General features: G+C 30.5%; 1 protein-coding gene and 1 non-coding gene across 2 annotated transcripts in view; one reads left to right on the forward strand and one right to left on the reverse strand.

Annotated features, from left to right (window-relative positions):
- Nucleotides 1-5591: 5591 nt before the first annotated feature.
- The window catches only part of LOC140979168 (uncharacterized), an 11564-nt gene continuing 4452 nt past the window's right edge, over nucleotides 5592-12703 (reverse strand). Inside the window, exons 2-8 of the mRNA XM_073444504.1 lie at nucleotides 10945-11050; nucleotides 10309-10402; nucleotides 10080-10200; nucleotides 6567-10003; nucleotides 6006-6192; nucleotides 5800-5911; nucleotides 5592-5636 (exon numbers count right to left, since the gene is read on the reverse strand). Coding sequence (XP_073300605.1) covers nucleotides 9941-10003; nucleotides 10080-10200; nucleotides 10309-10402; nucleotides 10945-11050 — 384 coding nt within the window. The 3' untranslated portion in view covers nucleotides 5592-5636; nucleotides 5800-5911; nucleotides 6006-6192; nucleotides 6567-9940. The remainder of the gene's footprint in view (nucleotides 5637-5799; nucleotides 5912-6005; nucleotides 6193-6566; nucleotides 10004-10079; nucleotides 10201-10308; nucleotides 10403-10944; nucleotides 11051-12703) is intronic.
- Nucleotides 7789-7861, forward strand: TRNAN-GUU (transfer RNA asparagine (anticodon GUU)). The gene has a single exon. It is a non-coding gene; the product is annotated as a tRNA-Asn (tRNA).

Raw genomic sequence — 12703 nt, forward strand, 5'->3', positions numbered from 1 at the left:
TAGTCTACCACAAGACCAAAAAAAAAAAAAAAACCATAAATTTTATGAAAAAAGTTTAATTTTGCTTGAGATCGTGTCTAATTTGTATAGATGTGTTGACTCGAAGCCTGTAGTCGTTAACTTTTTGTTTTCAAAACGTGTCTACCCGGCCCTCCACTTTGAAGGGTTTGTTTTCAGTTCATATTTTCTTTACTATTCTTTTCTCGATTTAAAGTCTTTCTTATTTTTGTTGTCATTCTGAAAATGCATTATGTCCATGGAAATAAAATATCTACAATTGGAAATTGAAAAAAATGTTCATATTTCCTTGTCTTACCTATACTCCATTCCAGCACAAGAGAAATACCAGAGTCATAAATATAATGTTCATGTGGACCAATTGTTAATGTGTCTATTATGCACAAGTGGGAATAACAGACTCATAAATATAATGTTCATGTTATATATATATTTTAAGTGATTTGTCCGATGACCACTTGGGTCGATTTACATTTCAGGATAAAGAAAACACGTCAATTTTTAAAAAATGTCTGCATGCCATATATTTTAAAATATGAATATTCATTTGATTCTTCATTTCACTATAGTAATAAAAAATTGTTCGAATATTTTGAATTTTTGGGTGGCTTTTTTTGTTTTTTAATATAAAAAAATTTGTCGACTATCGAATTCTAAAAACATTTTGAAGGGGGTGGGCCGGAGTTTGGATTAGACGATAATTAAGCAATCTGCCAAATCATTTCAACTTTTTTTTAAAAAAAAATTTAAGCTCCAGAAAATTGTAACACTTTTATAGATCAACATGATTTGTAGAAATCGAAAGTTTTATTGGGAAACAATCAAACATAAGAATAAAATTATCGTTTTTGAATCATTCCGGTGTTAAAGTTAGTATATTAATTAAATGAGTATTTGACAAATGATCAAGAGTTCAATTTCTCATATTAACATTTTATCATATGATTATGTCGTACATGGTTTGCATGATACCGTATATCTGATTAACGTAGTGACAATTCGAGACTGTATTCAATCGTGAATTTCGTGGTCGGTACGAGGACCCGATATTTTCCTAATCATACCTTTTTTTCAACATCAGCCCAATTGCATTAAATAACGTTTCATTAATACCAATAGTAATATATTAAATAAATAACTAACCAGCTTATCCAATGAATAAACAATTAAATTAAGTCTCTTTCCGAGTCTGTGTCCAAGGAATCTAGCCCAGTCTTTCAGTAACCATGCAAAACATCCATTTTGGACACGAATCGGCTCCATCATATTCAAGATTTCAATAATGACTTACAAGATTATAATCTATAGGAGATTTATGAAAGGAAGGAATAAGAATACATCGTGGGAGAGGTCGAAACGCATCATGGTCGAGAGTTAAATCAGAATCGAGAGACCAAGGGTCAACTAAAGTTTGGCTACTTTCCATTATAATTTTCCATACTCATGCAAAACCTGGTCCCAAACAGTGTTAGATAACTTAGATTCCAAATCCAAATTCGAAATTTTAAGACTAATAATAAATTAGGAATCATTGGGAGATGTCACATTTTTAGAATCAAGTCGTGACTTAAAAAATATTTGTTCGCAATCTTTCGGTATATCCAAAAGCCAGGACCCAGGAATGACGTGACAAATAACAAAATTTTAAATATTCCCCCATTGCTTTGCAGGATATCCCAAGACCCCGAATAATTTGGCCCTTTGATTCTTTTCTATTTTTTTTAATGTACTTGTAATAAAATAATAATAACAATAATTGAAGAAAGAGAGAAGGTTGACAACGATGAGCCGTGGCTCGAAAAAAGTGTGTTGTTGCGTGTATTTATTGTAATTTAGATACTTAATCGGGTAATTTTTTATCTTCATTTTTTGTTCATTCTTGGTTGAAGATTATTTTTTGCATTATTTATGTGATTTAATTTAATATTATTACATAATGGTATATAGAAATGTATCCACCACATCAATGTCGTTAATACAACATTTTTGCAGATGGCGTGAAATTCAGTAAAGGCTATAACAAAGATTTATCAATTGTCCAATATTTTCTATTTTTTAATTTATAGTTTATACAAAAATGTTGACCATTTTATATCATTATTAGATATTGTATTTGGTGCGTAACGAAATTTCGACACGATATCGATATATATTTTTTTATATCGAAAAATACTTTATATTTATTTAAAATTTAAAATTTATTATTTAAAAAAATTATATTTTTAATTTACGTATATTATATCGATATTTTGATATATATCGAAAATTTTTAAAGTTCATGTCATTACGAACCAAAAATTTCATATTTGATCCTTATTTTAATATAAATAAAACTAATTAGAAAAAGAATGTACACGCAATTGCACAAGTACACACACAAATAAGAAAAGCGTGTAAGCAGCCCACATTATTAATAGTCATTATTATAAACTAATGAGTATATATATGTTTTTCTAGAGTATTTATATAAACAATGTAGAAGTATGTAATAATGAAAAGGAGAAAAATTTATTAATATTATATAATTGCAGAAAATCAAGCTTTTAAAAAAAGGAGAAAATCGATTGAAAAACTATAATAAAAGGAAATAATTTTACCTAGGTAAGCATTTTAAAGTTCACGTACATGTAACGATGACTATGCTACAAAGTTTAAGATATACTTAGTGAGAATTTTATATACAACAATAATTATTGAGAGTTTTTTAAACTATGGGCATTTTTTAACTATGACAAGTACAAATATGAGATAATGAAATGTAGGGAGCACACCATATTTTGCATGATAACATAGCTACATCATAATTTGAATAAAATTTCCAGTGTACTTTTCAAAAATTAATACTTAGAAAGGACAAAACGCAGTGTTCTGCACCCGTTATTACAATCTTACGACGAGCCTTATCCCTAAATGTTGATTTGAACCTGAGGAGGAAAACCAAAAACTATGAAAAAAAAAGTTGACATATAGAGCATTAAGCGTAGACAATTTACAGCTTAACATATAAGTATTTATATTTTTTTCAGACTAACTAACCACATGTTTATATTTAGACATTTAAATTGAAAAAATAATATAATTATAAAACTATTTTTTCGCTAATTTTAAAAAACTTTCTTAAATACAACGTATGTCGATAAATTTTTTGGCTAATAATCACTATCATATATCAAAATTTTAGATTGTGTTAGCCTAAGGCAATGACATGATGCTTATTGTGTTTAGTGTATTGATGTCGACCACCAACCTTAATACATTTTTAATTCTTTAATTTTTGAGAAGTTATATATTATTATTTTTTTACATGTGATTAAAAAATATTTTTAAATCAAATTCAATAAAATTAATGAGAAATAATGTTTTTAAAATTCAATAATTTCATCTAAATCCACATTCACAAACAATTTTGTGACATGACACGTGTTTGACACATTTGAATGATAACAATAATTGTTTCATCAATATCTTTATCAAAATGAGTTGTGATTTTATCTACAAAATCTCTTCATAATATACACAACAGCCTATTATTCTTAAAAAAATGAAATATGCGATTATAAATAAATTATGTATAAACCAGAAAAGTTATTTTATTAACATTTACTATGTGTATTCTTAAACAATGCCAATAAATTTTATAATGTGTGTCCTAATAAGATTCGTATTTTCTTTAGAATTGATTTAATCATTTCCACTATCATATATCCGTGAACTTTGTAATATAGAAGAAAATTAACACATTAGTAAATACGTAATAATTAAAATTTTGTACAAATAGAAGAATAATATTTTTTACTTCTCGATCATGAAAGTCAGATTTCAAACTTCAGTATCGTTGTTTCTATATGTAGATAGTTCATAACAACGAACAAAACTAAATTTAAACGAACATTATATCTTGGAATGATTCAACTCAGATATGGTGCTGAAAAGATGAGTCATTTCATAATTCAATTTTGGAGTAGATAAATTTAGTAAGATAAATAGAATAAAATTGGTTTCTAATATAATATCAAATATTGCATTATTTATAATTTAAAATTCAGATAATACATCTCAAGGGACAAAAATTATACGTTGGATGTTTTTGGCAGAATTATATCATACATTAACTCTTTGAAATTATGGAAATCTCGAATTGCATGCATTGGGTGTCAATATTTCTGATTATTAAGGGTAATATACATGTTTATTGAGGGTAATTTAATGTCTATTTGAAACTCTTTTGAATCTATCTCTTTTAATTTTCTTGGGCTCTCTTATTTGAATTTTTAAGAAGACAATTCAAGATATACAATATACATATGGTTTTGGAAGAAAACTACAATACATTCATTCTTTCAAATTAAGGTAATCTCGAAATAATATGCATTTGGGATAAAAAAATTTATGATTATTAAATGATAATTTAATGTTCATTGGAAAACCTTGTTGTAGTGATAACTTTTAACACTCAATCAATTTTATTTTTAAAAAAATTAAATAAATTAATTACATATTGTATTTCTTTTTTAGTAAGTAATTTGGGCATGAAATTACTTAAAATAGCAAAATCTATTTTTGAATGATTTACCTCATGAGTGATACTGAACATTGCAATCATTTGTATTTTAAATTTATTTATACAATTTTTAATTGAATTGATTGATATAATCAATGCAAAAATTTTAATGTAGTTTATGTTTTCAATAGATATTAGTTTCAATCTAAATAAAAAATTAAAAAACATATAATACATAAATTATATTTGAATTAATATAAAAATAAATTAAATTCAAATTTTAACTAAATGAATTGATATAATCAATACAAGCAATAATTGAAGCTATCGTTTATTTCAGTACACATATTTCAATATTCATGATATATATTTCTTTTTTTAGAAATGACATTTTGACGAAAAATTACTATATTTGGCAAAAACTTTGCTTTTATATATATATAGACTCGAAAACATCCCGTATCCATGGTTTCTTTCCGGATCAACCCGTTTCACATTTCATAAAAGAAACGGGTTTTAAAACATTTTATTTGAAAATACTGTAGGATGTGAATGTTATATGAAGTCACAGATGGGACATATAGATTAACCCATGAGATATTTTCAGGTTTACACTATCAGATGGAATCTATTACCTTCACTTGATCCAATAGACAGATTAACATTTACAAAAGAAAATATAATTGTAATTCCAAAAGATCGTCACCTTTCCATATGGAATTTGCTCAGGAACTTTTAAGGTAATTAAATGGCATGATTTGTACATCAGATTGGCCTTCAAAACTGCAGCCAGCAGGCTAGAAACTGCAATACTAATGTGCCAATGATGGCTGATTTTTTTAATGATTGCGACGCGCTGCCTCAACTTTTAAAGCTTGAGCAACCGTTCTTCACCGATAATCCATCTGGTTAGCTGGCTTGTATCGACAGCTAGAGCTTTATATGACTTGGGGAAAATCCTGAGATCAGCACCAGCTTGGTCATACTCCTTGACAGCGGCTTCCATTTCTGTTTCAACAGCAGTATCTTCTATGCAGTCAACCATGTTCACACTAAGAAGATCGGTGTAATATTTTTCTTGTTCAAGATCGTTCTGAAAGGGTTCCGCTGAAGGTACCTGAAAAGTCCAACGAATTACAGACGATGATACATGGAAATGAATGCATACAAAATAGCACATCATATAGTGACATCGTTAGACTAAAAACAGCATCCATAATTGCCCAAACCCTCCGTCCATGCACACAATGAACTAACAGACGAAGGATGCAATATCATACCTGAATAAGTTCAGCGTAATGCCGATAAATCTCACCGCTTTCATCTTGATCACCAAACAACGTACCACCACACCAACCATTGGTCTCATCCACCGTAGTCATTGCTAAATATCTATAAATATAAGATGGAGTTTCTAACCGAGTTGACACTACACAAAGAAATAAATATGGAAAGAAAAAGAATGAAAGGAAATACAAGGTATTACCGTTGGAAAACATCTTCTTCATCCCTCAACAACAGGACAAAATAGATTAAGTTCACATAATCCATCTTTTCTCTCATCACGAGCTCCCCCATTTTCAAATTGATGTGATGCCAGTTTTCGTGCAGAGCTACTATCATCGTATTTTCTCTGGCCAAAAAGCCAGTTTGGACTTTTGAGCTGTATTTCACTGCAACAGACATTTTGGTAATTTCTGAGTTCAATAGTAACTCAAGAGTGAAATGTATCTTCCACAAAAGTCAGATGCACAAGTACCAAATTAGACACGATTCTAATCATTCTTTCATGGTCTCAAGCCGAGACAGAGAATAATATATTGGTAGAATAATTATTTAACAAACGTCACTGGAGTATAGTGCTTGGAGATGTAAATGTATATGATATTAAGCTAATGAAATAAAGCACTTCAAAAGCATCGAAAGTTCCAGTTAGTTAATTTCCTCCAAAAGTCAAATGACAGATCACCTCACAGGTTGCATACAGTGGATATACATGACAAAATGATCCAAAAGTTAGAAGTTCTTAGTTCAAGAAGATACTTACGCGGCATCAGGTGCCACACCAAAGCTTCCTGATTTTTGATCTAGCTCGCTACAGAGCCGTACATTCTTGATTGAACTGCATGTTCTCTCAATCAATTTATCAAATGACGTCAACTTCAAACGTGAGAAATCATCACGGCAAGCTGGAATTGGGGCCAGAGGAATTGTGGCTCTCCAAGGTTTGGCATCTTCCAAAGGACTATAGCGTAGCATCAGCAGAAGATATATCAAAGCACAGATCACATGGGAAAAGGAAAATGCGAAGGCATTGTAATGGATCTGCTACTGATTAAATGGTTTCAGCTTTCATGACCACACAATATTTTTAGAGTTGCCTCGTTAATTCGTCCAAATGCCCTTTGTGGGAATAAAATCACTTGAATAAAGCTAATCGATGACATCTCAGGTAAAGAATAAATGTTTCGTAAGACATCCACTTGACTGAATAAGATCATTTTAATTAACTCATAATCATATAAGAAGCATGTGATGCAACATTCTGCGGCCAACAAATTCAGAATCACTTCACCTATTGTACAAAAATCTCTCGACCACTTCGTGTGTTCAACAAATAAAAATAATGGAAACTCAGAAAGTCATGGAGAAATTAAAATTTTAAATTAAACTACCCCATATGAAACATCAATCATCAAAGCACAACTTTCATCATCCCTTTCACTCTTTCCTGTACGTGGTATTAATCACAATTTGGTTTCCAACATATGGTTAAGCTTAGTCACATAACAAAATTTAGAAGAACAAACGTAAGAAGAAAAAGAAAATTTGACAATCCAGATAGATTACATTTATGTCCTGGCCTCCGAATCTATATCAATTTACTGGTCTCGTCGTTCAAGCCTCTGAGCCGGTGCTCTCCGAAGCTGTCCTTCTGGATTTCAGCAACTTTTCGCCTGATCTGTCGCATGATTTTCTGGCGCCACTTGTCGGGCTCCGCCAAATCTCGGCACTCGGACGCGAGGCAGGGGCATCTTCTTTCATGGAAATCAAGCGGGTCAGCATCAATTGAGCTTTCGCCTCGTTACGAGCCATGGAGGAACGATCGAACAGGGGACATGTTCCCTACTCTTAACGGTCCCTCTGAAATGAGGCATGGAAGGGAGCCACTACGAAGAAGTTCCGGGAGTTACGAAGGAGGGTTCGAGCTCATATTGGTCATGGGTTGAGAACGGGAATTGAACTCTAGGAGATCTAATCTCCCGTTGTCCCTCAGTAGCTCAGTGGTAGAGCGGTCGGCTGTTAACCGATTGGTCGTAGGTTCGAATCCTACTTGGGGAGATTTGATTCATTTTGAATTAGGTGTTATATAAAAATATAATCTAAAAAGATGTAAATATTACGAGTATATTAAATTTTGACTTTTTTTATCCATGTTTATATGATTGATATTTTTAATTGTGCATGTACTCAATAAATTTAAAAAAATGAAAGAATATGGATTTTATGAAAGTGATAATACGTAGGGAAAAGATTGAGTTGGTGTTCATGTTGAAAAAGCCTAACAACGTACGTGGCTCAAATTGAATATAAAGTATTTGATTATTTTAAAATCTAATGAGGGATAAACTTTATAAATAAGATAATTTAAATACAAAAATAGGGTATTCATATAAATAAAAGATATGACAACATATTTAGCAAAATAACATAATCACATCATAATGTACATAATATTTACATTGCGATTTGCAAAAGTGTATAATCAGAAAGTACAAAAAGCGATGTACAGACTGTCACAAAAGAAGGTCGACTTTAGTTACTGAACACTGGTTTGAAGCTGAGAGGAAAAACAAATTAGTATGAAAAAACAAGGTGACGTTTAAATCGTTAAACGACGACAAATTATATAAATCTAAGCAATTGTAAGGAGTAGCATTGGCGACATCCAGTTGTTTAACTTTAAGTCATTGTAAAGTCAATAGACAATACGGAAAAAGCAATCCACAACATTTAGTTTTTTTTTACAGTAAATAAAAGGGAGCTAATGCTTATAGCTAAACATAAAATGTCGAGTAGGCCAGAAAGATATTATAAGCGTTTGGAGATTGAATGACATCAACTGAATGATACGTAGCACTAAATCATTACTAACATGAAATTTCAAGTTTGTTTAACATAAAAGAGAAAGAATTAGATAGTTAGCAAAGACTTTGGTTTCTTATTTATTTTTTACAAAACCAAATAGAATACTATTATACCACTTTTTCTAGAGCAAAAGTAGTAGTTGATTTTAAAAAATTAAAGGAAACTAAAATGCTAAACTACATAGAAGTAGTTAGCTGTAAGACGTAAAGTCTTCCGTGCAAGTTATTTTTAGGATTGTAAAAGGTCAAGGTTATTTTAGACTGTTTTTCCTAGTTGTTTTGAAGAGGGTTTTATCCTTGCTTGTAAAGCTCCGTTCCTAGTTTTCTTATTTCATCAATAGAGTTAGTGACTTTGAGGTGTACGTGCATGTGTAGAGTAAATAAATAGAAACTATCTTTGTCCCTCCTCTTCACAAAGATACATCTGTATAAAATAAAATACTGTAATTTTTTATTTATTGTACAACTGATACGTAACTGAGCGTAATAAATTTTTTAAACTGTTGTTATCTTAGTTCATTTATTGTGCACAAATTACACATACTTTTTTCAACCAGCTAAGCAACCTATGAGTGAGCTCAGGAGTTTTTTTTAGGTCATCCATCAACAACTGATCCAGCCTAAATTGTGCTATTCTCACCAACCTAGCCTAAATATCCATGGTGCTTCTAATAAAATAACAAGAAAGCAATCGAATTTATGAGGCATTACATTAGTTATACATCAAGGGAATGATTATTCTGCGAAGAAATACCAAGAGAAGACATGTTATTTGGAAAGTATATACGAACATTATATTCTACAATGTGTTTGTCATAAGGTAAATAATAGGCACATTTTGTTAACACGTACTAACTTTTTTATTCAGTACAATATATATGTTTATGAAAAGACTTGATATGTAAACATTTTCTTAAGAAATTACTAACGAAGCAATTTAAAAAGTGTGGACAATGTAAGTACCTTAGTCCTTTTTTGCATGTTTTGGGACATTCTCTGTTATATCATCTCTGAAGTCGAGGCTTCTCTTGGAGGTTGAACTGATTTGATGATCGGCTAGCGTAGTTGGAATATGTTGTTTTTGTGTGTTTGAAGTGCTTGCTTGAGATTCAGGCATGGGTATTGTGGGCAGCAACGTTTTCTGAACATGTGAAGACAAGCTCTTCTCTTCAGAACTCTGCGATGCTGATGAGGCTTCAGCAGGTGGAAGACATGCAATGACGGTATTTCGTACGAATGTTCTCCCTCTTGCTTCAGTCCTTGATGTCCTAACTTAGAAAAGGAACTGGAAATCTGTGAATTTATCATTAATGTCTGTGGGGGAAAATTGTCTTCCCTGTTTTAAATAAGAAAAGTGAGTTAAAAATTGTTCGAGGCTTTTTTTGAAGTGATTTGGTTGTAACTGAATATACCTCTTGGTTTGCTTCGATAAGCTCTTCGCCTGTCATGCCTAATAACATTTCTGCCTCTCGGTGTTCCACACAGACAGGTAAACTCCCAGTTCCATCAGATAAATCTGCTTGGAAACGTAAGCTGTACAGATATAATAGGTTACAATGTAAATGAGCAAGAAGTTTCAGTAAAAGTATTAGGTAATATGTACATAATTGGTTTAGGTTTCTTAGTACAAAGGTAACTTACAGTGGTTTTGGGCCTGGGAAACTGTAATTGCAGTAAAAGCAAGTAAATTCATAGCCGTAAGCAGCTCCACAAGATTTGGAACAATTTGGGCAGGCTAAAAAGTATAAACACTGCTATGAATCTGTTATTTTTAGCCTAGCTTTTAGCCAAAAAGATTTGAACTGTGAATGAAATGTGTATATTAGTACTTGCTTTTAGAATTTAAAGGAAGCTGAAACAACATATGAATAAACGTGACATTACCGTCTCGGTCAAGCTGAGAATCTGACTGATTTTACGAATTTGGAGAAAATGCTACTTTTAATGCGTAATATACGGATGCAGTTGTAAATTTAAGTGATTTGTTCCGTAAATATTTTGATGTGTTAATTAACTGTGGTTGTGGAGTTTATATATAGACTGTGATAGTTTTAGTCTTATCCGATGATGTTGGGCGGAGAAAAAAAAGTAGAGTTATGCGAGAAGCTACACGAACATTGTGCGCTAAATAAACCAAGGTAAGATACAAGGGGCGGACCAAAGGCGGAGTAAATCTAAGGGAACAGAGAGACATAACAAGAGAAGAAGAACGAAACCAAGATATAAAGACGAGTGCACAGGGAGAAGGTGAAAAAGCATAAAACAGTAGAGTCTTACCAGCCTTGAGAAGGGAAATAGCGCCGCAGCAGACGGAACAACGAGAAAATGGAAGCACGAAATCGCAGAGAGCAAAACAAGCAAGCTCTTTTTTTTTTGACGTAGGCTGTNTGAGATTTTGATTTCTGATTAATTATAAGGCATCGAATTTTTCCCTAATATTGAACCAAACTTTTGTGGAATCAAATATTTCACTTTTTATATTAAATAGTTTATTATGATTTTAACTTGGGTCAGTAAAAGTTTTATGTAACCACATGATAATAATGTACATGATTTGCTAGTAAATGACATATCAAACAAAATAGTGAAATAAATCGACTTAAATTTAAAATAAGATCAATACTCAAATGTTTAAAAAAAATCAAAACAAAATAATTGGTGACATTAAGAGATAAGTTATGATGAATAATTAAATTTGCAATTTGTCATTAAGCAAAAACATATTAAAAAATGACTATGTAATAGAAATTTATCGAAAAAATAAAAAAAAATCAGGGGGATTAATGTTGTGAAAATGGAGTTTTCAATGGACGATCCTATTTGGAAAAGGTTTTAACTGGATGGAGGTCAAGCTGAATTTTTTTAAAAGGGCATACTTAATTGTTTAACCCTAAAGAAATGAGAATAAATCAATAAATAATTAATATTTTTAAAAAAATTCTACTACTCAAGAATATAATTCACCTTCAATTCTCCACTCAGCAGGCCGAAGGGATTGGAATGCGTCGGCCATTTTCTTTTTATTTAATAATAAATTACGCACCTTTTGCTATTCAATAGCAATAGTAAGTATTTCAACATCTTTGATTCTTCTTCCTTTTCCCACCATTCATTTTCTCTTCTATGACTTTATGAATTCACTTTATATCATCATTTTTCAAATAACATATCTTTTAGTTGACCATCCATTTGACTTATAACGATAAGATAAGCTACTCAGGATTTTTTAACCGTTTACCGGACATTTTGTGAAAGTATAATAAAATAAAGTAAAAAAAAATTAACAAATTAATGTGTCACGCCTCCTGAAGAGGCGTGACTTTCAATTTATTTATTTTTTTAATATGTCCTGAAGAGGCGTGACATTTTGCTTATTATTATTTTTTTTAAAAAAAGGGTGTCACGCCTCTTCAACAGGCGTGACTTTCAATTGTTTATTTTATTTTATTTTTTAAAAGCAAGTTACGCCATCTCCAATGGCGTGACTTGCTTAATTTTAATTTTTTTAAAAGTAAGTCACGCTTATTTTTTAAGTGTTGATATAAATTAATTTACGTGGCTATTCGAATATAAATTATGAATATATCATAATCGTACGTTTTGAGTTTATGATTAAAATGTATAATTATGTTTCTATGTATTATTAGTTATTCTTATTATTTTATATTATGCAAATGATAATAACAATACTCATTGTTGTTGTTTTATATAGATAGTATATAAAAAAAATTAGTATAACGATTAATTTATTTTACACCAATAATATAAATTTTATTATTATAAAAAAAAAAAGTCACGTCTACTTGGTAGGCGTGACTTCCATAACTTCCTTTTTTTTAAAAAAAAATTACGCTAACTCACATAATTATATGAGATAGCGTATTTTATTTTTAAACAAAAAACTACGTGATTTTATTTTTTATTTTACAAATAATCTTTTATATTAAATGTGAAACAAATATATACATAAACAAATAAATTTAAAATTATTATTATCATACTATACAATTATATAATTATTATAAAACAATAATAC

Source organism: Primulina huaijiensis, chromosome 6 (assembly GCF_012295235.1).
Source record: "Primulina huaijiensis isolate GDHJ02 chromosome 6, ASM1229523v2, whole genome shotgun sequence".
NCBI lineage: Eukaryota > Viridiplantae > Streptophyta > Magnoliopsida > Lamiales > Gesneriaceae > Primulina > Primulina huaijiensis.